This window comes from Pelmatolapia mariae, linkage group LG10_11, assembly GCF_036321145.2.
Source record: "Pelmatolapia mariae isolate MD_Pm_ZW linkage group LG10_11, Pm_UMD_F_2, whole genome shotgun sequence".
NCBI classification, from domain to species: Eukaryota; Metazoa; Chordata; class Actinopteri; order Cichliformes; family Cichlidae; genus Pelmatolapia; species Pelmatolapia mariae.
Genome location: NC_086236.1, coordinates 53,950,985 through 53,973,895, shown reverse-complemented (window position 1 = coordinate 53,973,895; position 22,911 = coordinate 53,950,985). Strand labels below are relative to the sequence as shown.

General features: G+C 37.9%; 3 protein-coding genes across 3 annotated transcripts; all 3 read right to left on the bottom strand.

Annotated features, from left to right (window-relative positions):
* Positions 1-6,095: 6,095 nt before the first annotated feature.
* Positions 6,096-9,520, bottom strand: LOC134637317 (formyl peptide receptor 2-like). Its single transcript, XM_063487717.1, has 3 exons — positions 9,439-9,520; positions 7,850-7,966; positions 6,096-7,497 (listed from the first exon to the last, which is right to left on the bottom strand). Exons 2-3 carry the CDS (start codon positions 7,857-7,859, stop codon positions 6,395-6,397), a joined length of 1,113 nt encoding a protein of 370 aa, XP_063343787.1. The 5' UTR covers positions 7,860-7,966; positions 9,439-9,520; the 3' UTR covers positions 6,096-6,394.
* Positions 9,521-10,916: 1,396 nt separating this feature from the next.
* On the bottom strand, positions 10,917-12,418 carry LOC134635448 (formyl peptide receptor 2-like). The gene is made up of 2 exons (XM_063484830.1): positions 12,409-12,418; positions 10,917-12,022 (listed from the first exon to the last, which is right to left on the bottom strand). Exons 1-2 carry the CDS (start codon positions 12,416-12,418, stop codon positions 10,917-10,919), a joined length of 1,116 nt encoding a protein of 371 aa, XP_063340900.1.
* Positions 12,419-14,082: 1,664 nt separating this feature from the next.
* Positions 14,083-17,318, bottom strand: LOC134635447 (C3a anaphylatoxin chemotactic receptor-like). Its single transcript, XM_063484829.2, has 3 exons — positions 17,309-17,318; positions 15,691-16,735; positions 14,083-14,368 (listed from the first exon to the last, which is right to left on the bottom strand). Exons 1-3 carry the CDS (start codon positions 17,316-17,318, stop codon positions 14,083-14,085), a joined length of 1,341 nt encoding a protein of 446 aa, XP_063340899.2.
* Between the last annotated feature and the right edge of the window lie 5,593 nt (positions 17,319-22,911).

Here is a 22,911-nt window from a genome sequence, read left to right as displayed (position 1 = left end):
GTAACATTTCATTTACAAATAACACTTCTACCAAAGCAAAGCACTTGTGCTAGTCACGTGTAGTGAATTTGTGTACGATATTACACTCATACAGTTAAGGAAATATTTTGCACTACCACGTGTAGCTAATGCTAGCCATTCTAAACTTTAGCACAGGAGAGGTTAAGACTTATAAAGTTTCATTTGACAAAAGTCTTCAGCTAGAGAGTGCTACTGTGGCTAGGAAAAGCATGGTTAAAGTTTTGCTACACAATGCAATCTAATTTCGATCATAGACTGATTTTGTTTTTCTTTTGACCAAAATTAGAAGTCTTTAAGCTGTGAATAGTTTTGTCAGAGGGATAACCTTAGAGGCTTATTACTGTCTGGCTCACCTATTTTATGTCTTTATAAAAATTGCATGACCTATACGTAATATTACATTGTAAATGATTTTGGTTACTATTGTGATACAGCTTAAAGTAAGTATTGTTCTTGATCTTAAGAGCTGTAGCTATCTTTATTTCTTTCTTTCTTTTTTAACATCAGGTTGTGTGAAATATTGTTAATGTGATTCTGACAGCATCATTCTGGCATAGGCTATGTGAATCTACTTAACTTTAAGACCTTATGTAAGCAGTTAGTATATAGATAGTGTGATAATCTAGGGTCATTAGTGCTTTGTTAAGTTGGGACACATTTTTTACAAAATGGGCTGGGAGTGCACAATGTGTAAATTTGAAACCTCTACAAAAACATGGTTGCCAAAACATTACAGATTACACCATGGTTATGGTGGGGAATGTCTCCCTTGTCTTCACCAAGATTGTTTTTGTTCCCTCAACACTACAGCTCATTCAGAACTCTGCTGCTCGAGTCCTCATTAAGACCAAAAAAGTGGACCACATCAGTCCAGCTCTGAGGTCTTTACACTGGCTGCCTGTCCGTCAGAGGATAGACTTTAAAGTTCTGATGCTGGTCTATAAAGCTCTGAATGGTTTAGGACCAAAATACATCAGTGACCTCCTGACCCAGTATGAACCTTCCAGATCCCTCAGGTCATCTGGATCCGGTTTTTAATCAGTTCCCAGAGTCAGAACCGGGCACGGAGAAGCTGCATTCAGCTTTTATGCTCCATATATCTGGAACAAACTCCCAGAAAGCCTCAGATCAGCTGAAACACTCAGTTTATTTAAATCCAGGTTGAAGACTCACCTGTTCTCAGCTGCATTTGAATAAAGCACCAAATCTGCACTGTTTTACTTTTAAATTAAATTTCAAAACTTACATTTGAACTACTGATTTTATCTACTGTTCCTTCCTTTTTTTTCTTTCAATTTTAAAACATGCTTTTTATTTGTTTTTGTTTTTTAATGTCTCTGTAAAGCACTTTGAATCACCTTCTTGTTGAATTGTGCTATATAAATAAACTTGCCTTGCCTTGCCTCAAAACTATCCTCTTTAACTAATGTATTAGAGCATTCATTAATGCAATATAGCTAATAGTCTGCAAGATTTAATTCTTCTGTTTGTGTGGTCTACTGATAAAGGAGGAGTTTAAGAAAATAACCACTGTAAGCCTTGAATCTACGTTTATGGCTACATTTGACCATTGCGCCCCCAAATTGATGGATGTCATTTTTATCAAGGGCAGGAGCTAAAGGAGTAAGAATCAGGCAGATCAGGGACATTCTTCTTGAGGTATGTTAACTATTTAGACTTTAGGTAGCTTTGAAATGCACTTTGTTGGCTGTCACCCATGTAGTTTATACTCATACTTTATCTGTTTTTTCTTAAATAGCACAATACAACTGAAATATGCAGAGAAGTAGCCATCCGCTGCCTTATCACATGCCTTTTTATGGAGTTTGGAAGAGGACCTTTTTATGGAGTTTGGTGTAAGTAATTCAGCGTTGTGTGTGTGTGTGTGTGTGTGCATGTGTGTGTGCTCCACTGATCATCTGAATTCATTAAGATTCAATAAGTATAAAAGTCTAATCTATAATCCACTAACCTATTGTTAAAATTTGCTTTACAAGGACACCGAAGAATTTAAGGCCAACCTTGAAAGGCAGGTGATGAAAATTGCCATCATCGGTGACCGGTACACCCCTGGATCTGATCATAAGACTGCAACCATTGTGGTGGAGGGAACAAAAATCCTGGAGGGCCAGGATTTCCCAAGGTGCTGTGTGTTACTCATGGGCATAATATATGCTCTCAATCTGAGCTATTGCATGGATCTAAAATATACTTTTGAAGTTTTCAGAAGCTGTTCCTTGACCTTGATGGACTGAGAGCCAGTGGAAAAGTAACAAGTCCCAAGAACAGTATTTTCTAAAGATGTCACTTGTTTTAGAGCACTAAGAGATTTTATTCAGATTGTGTTGCTTTGTGCTTGGAAGTCCATTGGAAAAAAAAATGATAGTGTTGACAAAAAAACAGAAGACAAGAAATGTTTTTTTTTCTATCTAGTTGTTTTTGATATTATATTCAACAAATTGTGCCTTTGGCAGTTGTTGTAAAACCTTTACAACTGTCCTTAACACCTATCCAGTATTTAATCCTCAGAGAGATATGCTGATAAATGAACCAGCATTACGTTAAAGATGTTGACTCTGTTTCAAAAATTGTTAACTGTTTTGAATTCCGTATGTGTAACATTGATCTTAAAGGTCTTTGCTGCATTGTGTAAAAGAAAAATGCGAGATCTTGTAAAGTTTGGTAGCCATTGAAAGCTAACATTTACTGAACACTTGCTTGGAAGTAGTACTCTAACAAAATGTGTTCTAAGTGGATTTTTTTTACCAATTGAACACATTTGCCTATAGTTAAAAAATAAAAAAGTTTTTTTCTAAAAGAAATGTTGAATGAATTCATTTCTTAAAAGCTATTACAGTAACAAAAATAAGAGAAAGCTAAAATGATGATAATAATGAAGAAAATCAGCTACTTAATATTTTAAATGATTAACTTAAAAAATGTTTTTGTAATTGCTGTAATTAATTACATAACACTTAAAAATCGTTTTAAATAATGTGGAAAAAGTAATTGGAGGAAGATAATTTTTTACGAGTAAACAACTTAAAAACATGTTTTTAAGCTACCAATTATTAAGTAAGCTGGTTCAAAACTCTGCTGACCGCATTATTACCAGAACCCCCTCCTACCAGCACATCACCCCTGTTTTCCAGGAACTTCACTGGCTCCACGTGAAATTCCGGATAGTGTACAAACTTCTTCTGCTCACCTTCAAGGCCCTTCATAACCTCGCTCCTCCCTACCTTTCTGACCTGTTAAGCACTGTCTCTTCTGCCCACTCACTTCAATCCTCTTCTTCTATCCAGCTTGCTGTGGCTTCTTTCTGCCTCACCACCATGGGAAGCAGAGCTTTCTGCTGCTCTGCTCCCAACCTGTGGAACTCTCTACCCCCACATATAAGAAACATTGATTCTCTCACCCAGTTTAAATCCCTACTCAAAACCCATCTATTCAAATCTGCATATTCACTGTTAACCTATTGTTTGTTTATTTTATCTTGTGCTTTTGTTTTCTTATTTTTCTTTGTTGTCATTGTTCTATTATGTATTTTATTATATTGTTAAGTGTCCTTGGCAGTCTTGAAAGGCACTTTCAAAGAAAATGTATTATTATTATTATTATTATTATTGTGGTTGTGTTGTATATTTCGCTGTTTATAGCCACTGTTTTTGCTTATCTACATTTTCCTTTTGCCAACTGTGCCCGTAAATTGAATTTTTTGCTTGATTTTTCCACAAAGGCATCAAACAGCAGCAAAGAAAAGCACAAAAAGCACTGAATCAATCTATGTTTTGCAGATTTTAACTAGACCATTGTTTACAACATTTGTTGTAAATAGTAATCAGTCAATCCCATTGTACAGGAAGGACCTACAGCAATATACTGCAACGGTAGTTAGAGGTGCCCCAGGAAACAATATCAACAGGGTATCAAATACCACTGATCCCACAGGCGAGTGGGCCACCCTAAAATGAGACAAATGACTTTATTTTGGTTTTTTTAGGGAACACAAAAAAAAATGTTTTGTTAAACTGTTGATATTGCTTGGTTGTCATGTATTTAACTGTGTATACCATAAGCAATGCATCATTACTTAGTGGTGGGTTTGTGAATTCTTTATATGGCCATGTATGGCATTTCTTCTAAATCTAAGTCTTCTAAACAACCCAGTGATGAGCTGCGGGCATAGAACCTTAAGTCTGAGGAGATGCAATTTACTGCAATTTAATGCAAGTTATTGACTACAGAATCATATTACATAGTATACAAATTCCTATGCACAAAAGAAATGTATGACATATCTGACAAGTGCATGTGTATTTATACATAATGTTTCTACCCAAAGGACCAACTGATGGCACGGAATACATTAGTAATAAATAGAAGGAGACTCACTATCCCTGAGGTGATACAGAAGAGACAGAACTGCATATAACTGGAAAGCTAAAATGAGGGATATAAACCATATATTCAGCTATCATAATGGGCAGTGTTACATTCTTGGGCAATTACAAACCCAATTCTGGAAAGGTTGGAATGTTGTGCAAAATGTGAGGAAAAAATCAGAATGCTGTCATTAGCAAATGTTTTCAAGGAACCACTCAGATAATGTTCAGTGACTTTCTTTACAGTATGAAGGTGAAACAACAATCCAAACACAAGTTCAACAATAGTGAAGGTCCTGATTCCACAGGGCAAGTTTCTTCAAAAGTACAGTATCTCCACACATCTCTCAAGAAACCATATATTAACATGATCTAGAAATGCTCCATCTTCTTTGGGCCAAAGCTCATTTAAAATGAACTGAGACAAAGTCGAAAACTGTTCTGTGGTCAGACGAATTGAAATTTGAAGTTGTGTTTGGAAAACATGCAAACATTTGCATCCTCTGGGTTAAAGAGGGGAGAGACCATCCAGCTTGCTATCAGCACTCAGTTGAAAAGCCTGTATCTCTGATGGTATGGTGGTGCATTACTGTCTGGAGAGGCACCATTAATTCTTTGTAGGACTATTGAGCTGACAATCATGTTCTCTCAGGAAATGGTATGTTATGAAAGAAAGAAAGAAAATAAGACAGCACTCCACACCCCAAGGCCTAATGACGTATTTAAAAAAAAATCTCGAAAAAGGTTATTTGCATATTTAAAAAATATACTTGAATATAGAGTAACTGAAATGAAGGCTTTTAAATGTTGCTAAATCTCAAGGATGTACATCTTTTCTAATCTCAGACCTTAAAGTCATAATTCAATTTTTTTTAAAAAGGAAAAAGAAAATAAACAACATTTTCATACTAACTTCAGCACACTGCTCCTTGAACTGTAACTATTGCATCTTTTTGTTTACATACTGAATAGTCAATGTAACAAAACTGACTATTCAGCATGTTTTCTTTATACATTTCTTTATATTTTGTTTCCAAGGTGTCAGAATTCGTTACTGTAATTTTTGAAGGGGTCTCAAGCAATAGTTTTCTTTAGACATGAACTGCTTTTTCACTCATTCAGTCTCTAACCATTTTCAGAGTAATGTTTTTTGTAACACATTTAACACTAATTTATGAATCAATAAAGCAAAAAAAACTGCAACTAACTTAAGGGACAGACCAGCTCGGTGTCTACACATAACAGCCAACTAAGCAAATAAACTATTGTAATTCATAAATTTTGGCACGTTTTTTCATAAGCATTATTTGTTCCCATTTATTTATCGATGAAAAAATGCCAAGGATTACAGCTTGAAAGCTAAATGTTTCCCAAAGAGTAGCCAAACAACATATGAACTGTATCTTAAGGGCATGACATGAAGAACTGGGAAAAAATTGATTTATTGTATTTTTTGCTTTGCAACATCTACCTTCTAACATAAAAGTCACTGAAAATTAAATTTAATGATGAAAATCCAAATCATGGAAAAATGACAGCATCAAAGTAAAAAACCCCAAAACAAACAACACAAAAAACCCTTCATATGTTAAATTGTTTTAGTGAATTTTAATGCAGAGATGCAGCACGCATAGGTTTTAACGTATTCTGACTAATTAAAGTTGTAACTCCTCTTTCTTACTATTGTAAGTAAATATAGTAAGCATAGTGGGATATTCCCTGTCTGTGCAACAATAGACAAGTACCATACTAACATGATGACATTTTATATTTCTGTGCAAGAGTTTAAAATTTAAAAAACAAAAAATCCATTTAATTCAATAAAATTCATTAGAAATTGATGTAAAATTCATTACATGAATGAATAAGGGCTTCATTCAAGTTCATATACATGTGAAGGCAGACGAGCAAACACTTTTGGAAATATTGTGTATGTCTGTTCATGAGCGTAAATTTGTAAAACAAAAAACAATGATTAATTTCAATATTCATTGTCTGGTGGTGCACTCTTCTTCAGTTCTAGGAATCCCCTCAGTGATGATTACTGTGCTTTCTGGGATGTTTTCATAAATGGCTGGGTCAATCCGATCTAAAGTGGCAGCAGTGTTTGACTTTTGGGAAGCTTTTGAGAAGGTTGATGACATGGAGCGGGTGGACAGAAATGACAAATGGTCTTCTGCCAGTGCACTCTCGAGTACAAAACAAATGGACTGTCGAAATTTCTTCTGGAATTCTTCACACATGAAAACATAAAGGATGGGGTTCAAACAGCTGTTCAGAAAAGCCAGACTCACAGTCAGAGGACCATACATTCTAACAATCCCCTGCAGCTCTAAGTTAGTACTAAACTTCAATTCTATAAAATTGAAAATGTGGAAAGGCAACCAACAGATGAAGAATGCAAAAATGATGGAGAAAATGACCCGGCGAGATCTGCGTCTCCTTGTTCTCTGCATGTGCATTGCACGGATACCAATGGACACATAAGAGATCACTATTATCAGGAATGGGATCACAAAGCCCATAACAAAGCGAAAAGTGTAGAGAGTCCATCTTGATTCATTAGTTTTAAACTCATAATAACAGGTCATCTTCCCAGTGCTTTCTGAAACAGTGCGAAAAGTGGCATAAGGAGTGCTGAAGACGCCAGCGATCACCCAGATCCCAGCTGATATAAGCTGAGCTTTGCTGACTGTGCGTTTGTTGTGTGCCCACACCACCACCCAGATACACAAACAACGATCCAAACTCATGGCTGTTAAAAACAAAATACTGGCAAACATGTTGACTACATTCACAAAGGTGTTGAGCTTGCACAAGAATGCTCCAAAAGGCCATCGGTGACTCTGAGAGAGAGAAATGATCGACAAAATCAGGAAGGCTGTGAAGAGGAAGTCAGCTATGGCCAGGTTGAGAAACCAAACCGAGTCGACTGTTTTCTGCATTTTGAATCCCGCCACGTAGATAACCAGGCCATTGCCCAGAGTTCCAGCTATAAATATCACACAGTAGATGACAATGGAGACTGTTTGTATGTGTGTGGAAGCTGCATCTTGTTCAGGTGACTGAGTTGCATTGAAAGTGCTGTTATCTAAAAGCAAAAAAGAAAATGTTGTAATACCCATAAAATTTTTTCACAATATATCATATGAACAGATAAAATAAGAGGATTTCATTACTTGTCTTGCCAAATTGTGTAGTAATGGGCTTGAGTCCTGCATGTTCTATGCAATACTAACTTCTACTTTTTTGATAGATTTTGTGATGCACGTACAGAATTCTGTGTGCAAGTTGGCATTTGCATTTATCTAACTCAGTTTCTTTTGTGATTAATAACAGAATTAATAACAGGTATTCACCGTTTATAAAAGAACTCAAATAACCTTTCACATGATGCAGTTTAAAGAGAAATAGTAATATATGTCTAGACTAAATTAACTTACCCGTCCCCATGTTCCTTTCAGCTGAGAGAGTCTGTCGTGGTTATAAGTTGATCTCTATCAGTTACTGCTTCTACTTGCTCTCTGTCTTTGATTACGCTGCCCTCTCAGTTTTTGCAGCTGCAGATGAAGCAGTATGCACATACAGAAATGAGCAGATAATTTAATAGTAACGCCTCAGAATATGCTAATGCAACAACATTTGCCTGAACTGAATGAACATTTTTGTGATGACAAGTCTCAAAAGGTTGGACAAATCTTACAAGAGTATTATTTATATCTGTATATTGTGCCAATGTTGCACATATATCACTGTAGACAATCACCGATCGTGGTTAGCTACATTGTTCTTGTGCTGCACTGTACTCACATTCATGCACCCTTACAGACACTCTTTGGCTTATCAGATGAACACAAAAGACAAAGAAGTGCTAAAAATGTAAGAGTTTATTGCATAAAGATTCACCAAATAACATTACAGTGGCTGTTTGGCAAAGACTGTTGTTATTAAGTGTCAATGCAAACAGTAAAACTCTGAATATTATGGTAAATGGTAAATGGCCTGTATTTGTATAGCGCTTTACTAGTCCCTAAGGACCCCAAAGCGCTTTACACATCCAGTCATCCACCCATTCACACACACATTCACACACTGGTGATGGCAAGCTACATTGTAGCCACAGCCACCCTGGGGCGCACTGACAGAGGCGAGGCGTGATTATTGATTTTGTATGGAAGTAGTCACTGGTGCAGAGATGGAAAAAATGTAAATATGTTTTTGTTTCTTTGTTAGCATTAGCTGTTCTTTAAAAACACAGTAATGCTTCCTGCACACATGTGTTGGAGAGTTTCTGTGTGTTTGCACATTAGCTGTAATTATCTGGTTGATCTAGATGTTCAGATAGAACTAAGTAGAGGTGCCCAAGGACACTTTATAAATAATAGAATACCATATGTCTCAAGCAGTTGATTTTTCTCTGTGGTCATGCATTTAACAGTGTATACCAGTACTATGTGCATCATTACTTTCTGCACATGGCACTGGGTAATCATTTGCATTTATAGTGGCTTGTTTATAATTTATTTATATGATATTGCTAATTCTTTTGTAATTTCTGAACTCTCCACTGAATACTTGACTTCAGTAATATCATTGAAAAAGATGACATAAATTGTCATATATCAGAATCATTGCCACAAATGTCTATTTCAGGATTTTACTACCACGGTGCCATCCTAAATGACAGCTTGTTGCAGGAGTGCGTTTTTATTATGTTCTTCTGTTTATTTATTAATTTATTAGTTTTGCTTTTTTCTTAATCACATATTCAGTTATTTTTATTTCTTAGTAAATTTGTTACTTTATACCAGGGGGATTGTTAGGGTTTTGAAACACTGAGCTCTAATCCCAGCCCTGCAATGTTTTGGATTTTCCTTTGATAACAGCACCTCTTTAAACTTTTTTTTAAAATGACATTTTATAGTAAAATTTATATAACATATCAAACATTATGAACACTAAAGGTTGAATTCTTAGAATGATACAGAAATAAACAGTAAAAAATAAAAAGTTCTATTTGATTCAACTTTACCTGCCCTGGTCTCATAACTTCTTTCCTCTTATTTTGGTATCTCACTGTTCAGCTCCTCTGCTCTCTGCACCTTCTCTTCTCTCCTCTGTCCTGGTTATAAGAAGAATGTAATATAAACCGTATACTAAACAGGTTTTCTTTCAGTGGATGGGAGGAGCTGTTAATGAGGAAATTAAAACAGTAAACAAAAACATGCCCACCAATCAATAACAAGGCCGGAGCATCATACCTGTTATTTATTTTTTGGTTTGCAGTTCTACATCTATCCTTGTGTAAGAAAAACGTGTTTAGTAGCCATTTTTTTAAAAAAAAATTGTTGACTTAATTTTATTTTTAGTCTGAGAAAGAATAGTGAGGCAATACCATTTTGATTTTGCAACAACCACAAGTCCTAATTGAGAAGGGCACAGCTCATCCGTGCAATAACAAACCTATAATAAGCGGAGGCTATCTCTAGTTCTTTGACTGTATTTCATAGTTTAATAGCCTACAAAAATCTAATGTGTTAATCTGCTGGTTATAATTTTAAAGGATTTATATATAAGGATTCCTTTTATTTTTCAATTTGCATAGTGTGTTCAATACTACACTGTGACGTAAAGTATACAGCCTTATAAATATCCAGTGAAATAAAAGAAGAGTAAGCAGAATGTAAGCCAGTTTTGTCATGCAGACAACATCAGCATGTTTTTATTAACAGGTTGATCAAAAAACCTTAATGATCAATAAAAAGACACGGCTCTCGTGTAAGAGTATGATGCATGTTGGTTAAACATGGTTAGAAACTTACATACAAAAAAGTGAAAGTAATTTAAAATGAAATGTCATAATGGTATTTCAAATCATGGAAATTGACAGCACGAAAGAAAAAAAAAGAAACTCTCTGGAGTTTGTTTGATGGTTCTCTGGAGTTATGAAACACGCTTCTCAGTCTGGAAATCTGATGGATAAGTCTGGGTTTGGTTGTTGCAAGGAGAATGGTAATTTTCTGACTGCATTGTGCCAAGTGAAAGGAACTGTAATGAATATTTAATCCTCCCAAATTTTTTGAAACAATTTGGGGATTGCCCCTGCCTGTTCCAATATGACTGTGCAAGAATGCACAAAGCACTGTGTCCATAAAGACATGGATGAGCGGGTTTGGTGTTGAAGAACTTGACTGGCCTGCACAGGTTCCTGACCTCAATAGAACATCTTTGCGATGAATTAGAGCCGAGACTGCGAGTCAGGCCTTCTCATCCAACATCGCTGTCTAATTTCACAAATGCTGTTCTGGAAGAATGGTCAACACACTCCTAAACATCTCAGATGAGTTGAAGGGTGGGCTGACATCATATTAAACACTATACATTAGAATGGGATTTCATTCAAGTTCATATACATGTGAAGGCAGACGAGCAAACACTTTTGGAAATATTGTGTATGTCTGTGCATGAGCGGAAATTTGTGAAACAAAAAACAATGATTCATTTCAATATTCATTGTCTGGTGGTGCACTCTTCTTCAGTTCTAGGAATCCCCTCAGTGATGATTACTGTGCTTTCTGGGATGTTTTCATAAATGGCTGGGTCGATCCGATCTAAAGTGGCAGCAGTGTTTGACTTTTGGGAAGCTTTTGAGAAGGTTGATGACATGGAGCGGGTGGACAGAAATGACAAATGGTCTTCTGCCAGTGCACTCTCGAGTACAAAACAAATGGACTGTCGAAATTTCTTCTGGAATTCTTCACACATGAAAACATAGAGGATGGGGTTCAAACAGCTGTTCAGAAAAGCCAGACTCACAGTCAGAGGACCATACATTCTAACAATCCCCTGCAGCTCTAAGTTAGTACTAAACTTCAATTCTATGAAATTGAAAATGTGGAAAGGCAACCAACAGATGAAGAATGCAAAAATGATGGAGAAAATGACCCGGCGAGATCTGCGTCTCCTTGTTCTCGGCATGCGCATTGCACGGATACCAATGGACACATAAGAGATCACTATTATCAGGAATGGGATCACAAAGCCCATAACAAAGCGAAAAATGTCGAGAGTCAATTTGTGTTCTTTGATTGTTGCAGAATAACCACAGGAACTTTCCCCTCTGCTCCCCACTGATGCAGTGCGAAAAGTGGCATAAGGAGTGCTGAAGACGCCAGCGATCACCCAGATCCCAGCTGATATAAGCTGAGCTTTGCTGACTGTGCGTTTGTTGTGTGCCCACACCACCACCCAGATACACAAACAACGATCCAAACTCATGGCTGTCAGAGTAAAGATGCTGACAAACATGTTGACTACACTCACAAAGGTGTTGAGCTTGCACATGAATGCTCCAAAAGGCCATTGGTGACTCTGAGAGAGAGAAATGATCGAGAAAATAAGGAAGGCCGTGAAGAGGAAGTCAGCTATGGCCAGGTTGTGAAACCAAACCGAGTCGACTGTTTTCTGCATTTTGAATCCCGCCACGTAGATAACCAGGCCATTGCCCAGAGTTCCAGCTATAAATATCACACAATAGATGACAATGGAGGTCGTTTGTATGTGTGTGGAAGCTGCATCCTGTTCAGGTGACTGAGTTGCATTGAAAGTGCTGTTATCTAAAAGCAAAAAAGAAAATGTTTTATTATACAAATCATGTTTCCACAATATATTATATGAACAGATAAAATAAGAGAATTTCATTACATTTGTTGCCAAATTATACAAATTTAATTTTTAATTAATAAAATACAGCTATGCATTTTCATAGTTGGCTCCAACACATGTTCTATGCAATACTAGCTTCTACTTTTGTGATGCAAGTACAGAATTCTGTGTGCAAGTTGGCATTTGCATTTATCTAACTTTTTTGTGATTAATAACAGAATTAATAACAGGTATGAATGCTCATTTTGAACAGTTTAACAAGAACTCAAATAACCTTTCACACATTGCTGCAGTTTAAAGAGAAATAGTAATATATGTCTAGACTAAATTAACTTACCAGTCCCCATGCTCTTTTTAGCTGAGAGAGTCTGTCTTGGTTGTAAGTTGATCTCTATCAGTTACTGCTTCTACTTGCTCTCTGTCTTTGATTCCTCCTCCCTCTCAGTTTTTGCAGCTGCAGATGAATCAGTATGCACATACAGAAATGAGCAGATAACAAAACAGTAATTTCTCAGAATACACTAATGCAACAACATTTGCCTGAATTGAATGAACATTTTTGTGATGACAAGTCTTATAAGAGTATTATTTTATAGCTAACTATTGTACCCTTCTTGCATATTTTGCTGTAGAGAGTCACATTTGTGGTTACCTACATTGTGCTTCTGCTACACAAAAAGTCACTTGACTTTTCAGATGGACATAAAAGACACACACATGCTAATAGTTTTAGAGATCATTTCAAAATCTTTCATAGATTTACCAATTAACATTATAGTGTATGTTTGGCAAAGGCTGTTGTTAACAAGTGTCAATACAAACAGTAAAATTCAGTTAAAAAAATGATGCTGTTCAGTTCAGCCTTATTTTTATTTTCAAGGCTGAGTGGTCGGTGTATGGATTGGACCCTAACGCACACAAAATGAGGTGTGGAAAAAACTTAATTTGATCTAAAAGCAAGCCGTATTATTAAGGTTGAAATAAACAAAGTAAACAAAAGGCAAAAAGGAGCTAATCAATAACTAAACTGGGAAAACTAACCTTAACGCTTCAATTCTGCAAGTGAAAAGTTCTGCAAGTTCTTGTTAGGATTGGGTGATGGCCACAAGAAGAGGTGAGAATGAATCACACATAAATATGATACAGAAAAAGGATTTGATGAATTTATCTGATGTGTTGCGTTGTTCCTTACACTAAAAGTGTGCTTTGCTCTCATTTGAAACGATGATATTCATCATATTCATTACTACAATAATACTAACACGATCAAGAAGTGATATAATGGACTGAAGGAAACACAGAAGACAGGAGAGTTATAGATTCCTGGAAGATTTTATTTGTCTTTCTATAGGACACATGAAGATCCAACTGCTTGCAGTGAATCTCCACAGAAGCATAATACACTGCCATAAACAAAACAAAACAAAACATTAATTTTCTTTTCAGAATTGATTGTGTAGCCCAATTGGTATTTATAAATAAATCTTCCACTTCAGCTTCATCATGCGTCAACATTAATTACGTAAGAGCACCCTACAGATAAAGAGATATATTTCCTGACTCACTCCTGGTTTCTTACTCACAGACATACTGAGTATCTTGTCAGTTTTTCTATTAGTCAGAGGTGAAGCCCTAATACCTGAAAATGTATCACAATTTGCATTTCACATTATCAAGCTGCTTAGTGTACATAGCAAAATACATGATGGAGAAAATGACTCGGCAACTCAATACATCTATGTTGTCTTGATGCATGTTTAATCATCCAGGTAAGTAAATCCCAAAGGTTGATTCTGTTTATCTGGACGTAACGTTTTCAGTGGGAGAAATGTTTAATCACTCATCCAAGTAACTTCTTCAGTCTCAGCTAATTGCTGGTTTCCACAACCTTGTAAACAGTACATTTGCACAATGACTGAAACCAGCCCACTGAATGAACAATGGGCTGTGAGGTCGGTTCCTTGATCATTAGTATGCAAATTGTCATGACCATTTTTTCAACAACCACTGATCAATGGCCGTGAGTACCATTCACAGGGAGTAGGGGAATGGCTGCAATCACAGCATTGTAAAGATGTACCTTTAGTCCTCCTCCTCGATTCAGAGATGGTCTTTCCCTTTTCACGTAAATGGCCTCCTTGACTCCACGCTCAAACCAGCGTTCCTCCCTGTCCAGGATGAGTACATCCTCACCATTGAAACAGTGTCCACTGGCCTGTAGCAGCTTTCTTTTGTCAAAGCTGGGAAGGCGCCAAAAGAAAGCTCCAGCCGATCCAGGAGAGAAGGACAACAGCTGCCTAAGCGAAAACGTGTAGTGATCCCGTATGTGTCAGGAGTATCGGAGCAGTTGAGATACATTTTTTCTAAACATCGGGTCTCTGTGGCTTTTAAACCCCAAAACACGCTGCGCCAAAAATTGGTCCACCCCAATCTTCGGGTCCCCCGACACAAACAGAGTAACATAGTGTACGCTGTTAAATGCCAGGAGGATTGACAGGATTTATACATAGAGGAAACCAAACAACCTCTGGCGAAGCAGATGGCACAACACAGAAGAGCTACCTCGTCAGGCCAGGACTCTGCAGTCTATTTACACCTACAGGCCAGTGGACACTGTTTCAATGATGAGGATGTACACATCCTGGACAGGGAAGAACGCTGGTTTGAGCGCGGAGTCAAGGAGGCCATTTACGTGAAAAGGGAAAGACCATCTCTGAATCCAGGAGGGGGCCTAAGGGTACATCTTTCGCCATCTTACAATGCTGTGATTGCAGCCATTCCCCAACTCTCTGTGAATGGTACTCATGGCCATTGATCAGTGTTCTTTGATCAGTGGGTTTTGGTCAGTGGTTGTTGATCAGTGGTCATGAGAATTTGCATAATTAAGATTAAGGAACTGACCTCCCAGCCCATTGTTCCTTCAGTGGGCTGGTTTCAGTCATTATGCAAATGTACTGTTTATAAGATTGGGGAAACCTGCAGTCAGCTGAGACTGAAGAAGTCACTTGGATGAGTGACGAAACGTTTCTCCCACTGAAAACGCTACGTCCAGATAAACAGAATCAACTTTTGGAGACTTCATCAGAATGTTTTTATTCTTTTATTTTATATACAAGTGTAACAAAATCATAATTCTCTATTAATGTTCAGTGTCTTCTGACATCATTATGAATTCTGATCATTAAGAAAAAACTGGTTGATAAGCAGAAGTATTAAAAGCTTACTTAGAAACATATATAACTTTTCTCAAAGGAAATTTAATGATGGCAATCCAATTTCTAGGAACAATATAAAGTTTAAAAAAAGAAACAAAAACAACCCCCCTCTCCAAAGAATGAAAAAACAAAACAAAAAAACGCTTCATGTAATACTTTGTTTTAATCAAGAACTCAATAGCTATAACTCAAAGCTGCAGCAGAATAGCATAGGTTTTCAGTTACTCTGACTCTTTCTTGCTTGTCTAATAATATGACAAGACAAAAACATGTGCTTTGTGTTTCTGTGCATGAATGTACTTTATGTTATAATCTGATGTGAAAGTTTTGGATTAAAAATCCATTAATTCCTTTTTACATTGCCTTTTGTTAAATTGTTTTTTGTTGCTGTGTGTTGATTTTACTCGGAGACCGGAATCTCCTCAGTGATGATCACGTTGCTTACTGGGATGTTTTCATAAACGGCTGGGTCAATTCTTTTTAAAGTTGCAGCAGGATCTGACTTTTGAGACATTTTTGAAATGGTTGATGACGTACAGTGACTGGACACATGGTCCTCTGCCAGAGCACTCTCAAGTGCAAAACATATGGACTGCCGAAGCTTCTTGAGAAATTCCTCACACATGAAAACATAGAGGATTGGGTTCAGGCAGCTGTTCAGAAAAGCCAGACTCACAGTCAGAGGACCCACGATTCTAACAATGGTCCAGAGGTCTGGGTTATTCATAGCCTTTAATTCTATAAAGTTAAAAACATGGAAGGGCAACCAGCAGATGAAGAATGCAAAAATGATGGCAAAAATGATTCTGCAAGATCTGTGTTTCCTTGTTGTCTGCATGCGGATTGCACGGATCCCTATGGCCACATAAGAGGCGACTATTACCAGGAAAGGGATCACAAAGCCCACAAGAAAGCGAAAAATGTGGAGACTCCATTTTTGTTCATGTGTCATAGAATAACCACAGTAATATGTCCCATTATGTTCCAACAAAGTGCGAAAAGTGGCATAAGGAGTGCTGCAGATTGCAGCAGTCACCCAGATACCAACACATATGATCCGAGCTTTGCAGACTGTGCGTTTGTTGTGTGCCCACACCACCATCCCCATGGATAAACAACGATCCAAACTTATAGCTGTCATAGTAAAGATACTGGCAAACATGTTGACTAAAGTGACAAAGTTGTTGAGCTTGCACAAGAATGCTCCAAAAGGCCACTGGTGACTCTGAGAGAGAGAAATGATCGAGAAAATCAGGAAGGCTGTGAAAAGAAAGTCAGCTATGGCCAGGTTGAGAAACCAAATTGAGTTGACTGTTTTCTTCATTTTGAATCCCGTCACGTAGATAACCAGAGCATTCCCCAGAGTTCCAACTATAAATATCATACAGTAGATGATAATGGAGGCTGTTTGTATGTGTGTGGAAGCTGCTTCAAGCCCAGATGACTGACCTGTGCGAAACAAAAAAACACGAAAGCAATGCATCACAGACATTAGTTGAAACTTATAAAAAACACATCTTTAATTAAGTGTACATGGCCATGTAATTGTTATAGTTGTATGTTATAGTGCTTGATTCTAGCACATATTCTGTGCAACACTAGCTTTTAGTATAGTATCCAGAATATGTGACATACATACTTCTTTTATCATAAAATCACATAAAATATCAGAAAAACAAGATAAAAAAAAGAAACAAAACAACAAAAAAGGTTTGATTGTGTTAGCAGGTTAAAAACATTATATATATACAATTTTCAAGTGCATATAATTCTATATTACAGTGCTTTGGCCTGGCACATGGGCTACAGTAGTTGCTCAAAATACAGTACCAGATTATGTGAAGTACTCACAGAATTCCTTGTGCAATTTCACATATTTATTTATTAATTTCTTAATTTCTGTTGTGATCAGAACTAATAACAAGCAGGCATACTCATATTAATCAGTTTAGCAAGAAATCCCATTGACATTCACTTAATGCAATTTAAAAGAAATGCTCATAGATGTTTAAATTGTCTTACCTGTCCCCATGGTTCTTTAGCTGAGAGAGTCTGTCTTTACTCCAAGTGGATTTTATCTTCTTTTTGCTTGCTCTCTGTCTTTTCTTAACCCTCCCTCTCAGATTACGCAGCTATTAATGAGGCAGTATGCACATGCAGAAAAGAGTTGGGAAAAGAAAACAGGAACACTCTAGAACATGCTAATTCAGCAAAAAAGAAAAGCAAACTTAAATCAACAAAAGAACTCAACAGGTTGAACAAGCCTTACAAAGGTAGTATTTATATCAAAGCAATCAAACCAATGTGGTTATGTTGTTTACTTCACCATACTGAGTAACTTTTTGTAGCAAGGTCTTGAAGACCTGACCTGAGTATTTCAGAAACTACTGCAGAAACTACTGCATATTCTACAGGAATTTTCCCACACAGCCATCTTTAGGATTTACAGAGAATCATCTGAAAAAACGTAACGTGAGTGTTCATTATGTGGTTCGGAATCACCAAGATGGAGATGGATAACGTTCTCAGCAGCACGTTTACTCTCTGCACCTCAACAACAAAAAACAGTTCCTGTGTACAGTCTTCATGATACTTCACTGGCCACTCAGAAGCCAGAAAATCCTATACTGGGAGAAATGCAGGAAAACCAACTAGGTAGATTCAACACATACATCAAGACATTACTGCTTTGAAAGTGCATGTGTAAACATTCAGATATGTAAAGATGTAAATATCAAAACATGTAACCACCAAATGGCATAAATAACTAGCTCTATAACCCTCATAAACACCTCTTTGTGTATCAAATGACATATACGTTTTCTTCTACACTTTACAAAAATACAAAATCCAATGAGCTGTAGTTCCCTGGGGGGAAAATGCCTCATTGATGCCAGTTCAGTGGAGAATAGCCAGACTGCTTTAACCTGATAGGGAGGCAAAAGGAAAAATAGCCATTCATTACAACTAAGGTATGCAGAAGACCATCGAAGAATGCACATGAAATATTGAAGCAGTTGGGTAACATCAGCAAAAAACAACACCAAGTGCCATTCCTGTCAGCTAAGAATGGGAATCTTAAGGCACAATTTCACCTGGGTCACCAAAATTTAACAATAAAAGATAACAAAGCTTTGCCAGGTCTGATGAGCCTCAGTCTCTGTTATAGGATCAGAATTTGGTGTGAATATTATGACAGAATGGATCCACCCATTTTTTTGCACACTTAAATACACTAAGTACCAACCGAGCATTGTTTAAATACCACAGACTACTGGAGAATTGCTGTAGTTTCTTGAACTAGTTTAACATGAGTTTACTGTACTCGAATGGCCTCCACAGTCACTAGATCTCAACCTACACCGACAGATTGGATGTGTAAGCATTATTAAAGTTCATAAAACCTGTCTTGGTGGATAGAAGGCTGTCACATTATATTGGTCAAATTAACGTGGGAGGTACTAAATGACTTGGATGAAATATTTTATTTTCACAATAAGATTAATCTTTTATTTACAGATTTTTCCTGGAGATTCTTTAAAAGGCCCACAATTTCATTTTCTCAATAGTTAACACTAACTTCTTAAGATCATCTGTGCATGTCTGAGTACAAATCCAATCCAGAATATGAGTGGGTGACAAAGAGGTGTTACATCTAACAAATACTGAACTTACTGACCAGCTACAGATAGATCCCAACAGGACAGTTCCAATACCACAGTTGCAAATGTGTCTGCATTCATTTTTAATATTTGTGCTTTTCTTTGTTGTCTTTTGTCGTGGAATTTTGTAAATAAAGTCTGCAACACTGAAAGAGCTGTGATTAAACTGTCACGGACTGTAGTAGGACTCAGACGCAGAGCAGAGTTCAATGCAAGGAACAACGTTTATTTACAAAGTCACCAGGTGCAGATATATACAGTGAGGGAATAGCGGGGCTCCAGGGTCATAAAGAAAAGTGAATCACGTTCACTCTTGCTCCTCTCTTCACAAAGGTTCACACGTCGGGTTGGTCACGGGTCCGGGGAAACTGTGCACAGGAAAAGGTGGGTTACGCTAACGCAGAAATCACGGACAAACTTCACAGAGCTAGAGATCACAAAGCTGAGGTTCACTAACGTGTCTCGCACAATCATCCAGCGATGAGACTGTCTGCTTCCCGGCCTTAAGTGTCCAACCCGTAATTGGTGCCTGATGAGACACAGGTGGAATCCTTCACTGCGCACATTAACGCTGTGGATAAAAACATCAAGTTCACCAGGGAAGACACAAAGGATAACTGTTTGCCTTTCCTGGACTGTGCTGTGCACATTGAAGAGAATGGCAACCTCAACATCGAAGTTTACCGGAAGCCCACACACACGGACCAGTACCTCCTCTTTGACTCCCATCACCCTCTGGAACACAAACTTGGAGTAATCAGGACCCTACACCACCGGGCAGAACATGTTCCCTCTAAGCCTGAGGGAAAAAAGAAGGAACACACACACGTAAAGGAAGCACTCAAAACATGCGGTTATCCTAACTGGGCGTTCATAAAGTCAGCAAAGAGGCACAGAAAAGAAGATCAGACACCAGCGAGGGAGGATAAGAAAGACAGACGCAACAACGTTGTCATCCCCTATGTAGCCGGTGTATCAGAGAAACTCAGGAGAGTTTTCTCCAAGCACGACATCCCAGTGTACTTCAGACCCAGCAACACAGTCAGACAGAAACTGGTTCACCCGAAAGACAAAACTCCTAAACACAAACTGAACAATGTGGTGCATGCTGTACAGTGCAGCGAGGAATGCCCAGACCTCTACATTGGAGAGACCAAACAGCCACTTCACAAGCGCATGGCACAACATAGAAGAGTCACTTCCACAGGACAAGACTCAGCAGTCCATCTGCATCTTAAGGATAAAGGTCACTCTTTCGAGGATGCCAATGTTCACATTTTGGACAGAGAGGACAGATGGTTTGAAAGAGGAGTGAAAGAGGCCATCTATGTCCACTGTGAGCGACCATCTTTGAACAGAGGCGGTGGTTTACGACACCAACTGTCTGCCATCTATAATCCAGTTTTGAGTTCCCTCCCCAGACGCCTTAATGCCCACTCACATCCTGGGCCATCTGACCTCAGGAATTCACACGACAAGGTGGGGCCAGGTTTCACAATGAGCACACCCGAAACCCTGGCTGATTAGGTCCCACACCCGCTTTCACACCTTGGCTCATGTGATTAGAGGATCACCAGGGGGTCCTTTGTCCCTCTTTGGGGGGATACTCCCACTGGGTTTAAATCTGGGACTCTCGGCCATTTGACCTTAGAACTGAAGAAGCTTCTCGGATGAGAGGTGAAACGTCTTCAAGCAACTTTAAGAAGTCCAGACGCTTTTCTTTGCTAACTCCTTTGAACACAGGTGTGTGCGCCGAGGGCGGGAGCCCACAGTGAGCTCCGCCCTGGCGGGGAGGCGAGAGGAGAACGTACACAAAAACACGTGGCATTATGGAGCCGGCCGGGCAGACACGGGGACCATGACACAAACTATTTGTTACTGCGCAGGAGAACACACGTACACACTCTCAAACATGACAGGTTCATAGTAATGAGCATTCTAACCTCGGGACGTCGCAGCGCCCCTTTTATAACATCGCACAAACTGTATATCGTTTCAGTTACAACAGTCTTTTGTCCAGCCTGGGCTGTTGCTGCACAAACAAGACTCCCACTATCCTTTCCCAGGCCACCACCTTCATCCTTCTGAGCAAAACAGTTAGCAGATAACATAGTGAAACATCGTTAGGCCTAGCTAAGCAGTTTTCACAAGCTCATGCTGACACATACTTACTTCATCTTAAGCAGGTTATACAAAAGGTTATACAGAAATCATACAGTGAAATTCTAACCACCTAAATCTATATGTAAGGGTTAACTAGAATTTTCCCATTACACTTTCCATGTATCATCCTATTGTGTCAGATGTACCAAAAGCAGCATTAGAACTTGTGAAGCTTCAGATACTTTAGACACAATAGCCTGCAGAGACCGGGCCTGATGAAATAGCTCGCCAGAATCACAATCACAAACAGAATTACATTTATCACCAAGGTTTTACCCAAATGAGGAATTTGTCTGCTTGTCATAGAGCAACCAGTGGTACAAAACTGAATACATGTCTATATATATATATATGTGTCATCAAATTCCTGTAACATTTTTTCCTATAAAGACAAAGGCCCAGTCAGCATTTACTCACATTTGCACAGAGGCCTTTTATACAGTGTTGTTTTGCTTCCATGGCCATTGTGTCTATGGAGATGGCGTTTGCTTGGTATTGCAGTTCTGTGTGTCTCAGTGCATATTGAATCCTTAGCCAGATTCTAAGCAGTACCAAACATTACAGTGATTTGCTGTCATGTGATTGACTGGTTAGAAATTTGCCTTAACACGCAGTTGAACAGGTGTGCCCAATAAAGTGGCTGATGAGTCTAGGTTGTTGGCGTTCCAAAATCTAATTTTACTGACACTTCAGATCCTCCATGAATGCCACCCGTTAACTTGCTTATATAGAATTAAAGAAACATTAGACAAAGAAAATTGTTTCGAGTTTTTATATACACCTGTTTCATTTCTAAACAGCTTGACAAAGGGAGTGATCACAGATGACCAGTTTTGGGACAATGTGTTCAAAAGGATGGGTTGTCAGGGTTGAGCTTGTTAGCCAACTCTGAATACACTGCTTGTCCTTCTTCTAACATTTCACACTGGAGAATGGAAAACTGGGCGTGAGGATTGAGTGTCTGTGCTCTCAGAGTTAGAAATTGGGAAATGCTTGTTTCATTGAGTTATTGGTATAAAACTAGCTTAACATATCAAAGTCTTTATGAATGTTTTCAACAAAAATAATTTACATAAAAATAAATAAATAAATCAAGTAAATCTTCCACTTTTAGTTTTACATTTTTTATTTTGGTATTTATTAGCAATGAGTCCCTAAGAGTATCGTACTAAGTAATAAGGTATCTATTGTGACTCATTTTGGCATGTTCATTTATACACATACATGGTTGTAACGTCCCCCCCCCCCTTTTGTTCGTGGTTGTAATTTAAAACCAGTTTTCTTTATTAGTCAGAGGGGAAGCCCCAATACCTGCACGTGTATCACAATTTGCATGTATTCATAGTAAATAAAGGAGGCAGATTGAATGTAGCATTTGTGGAATTGTTTTTCTTGAGCAATATTGGATTTATTTGGAATTTTAACAATGACTGAGTTTAATGTGCTAAAGGGACAGATAAATATTGTATAATTTTACAGTTTTTGAATCTAATAATGTAAATCATACAGCCGCCATTGTAGGATTGCAGTTTTGCGTTTAGCGATATTGCAAAATGTTTTTCAGCAACATTGTGGTAAGAAAAAATGTAACAATGTTTTTATTGCTACTGAGTTCCATTTTTAGTCTTAGCGTGAATAGTGAAGCAGGTGTTGTTCTGATAATAAAAAACCCACAAGAAAAAAGAAGCGAGCACAGCACATCTGTGCAGCAAGATAAGATAGACGCAACTGTTTAAATCTCAGGTTCATGTACCACATTTCATAGTTTAATAGCTTACAAATAATATTAATGTTGGTCAT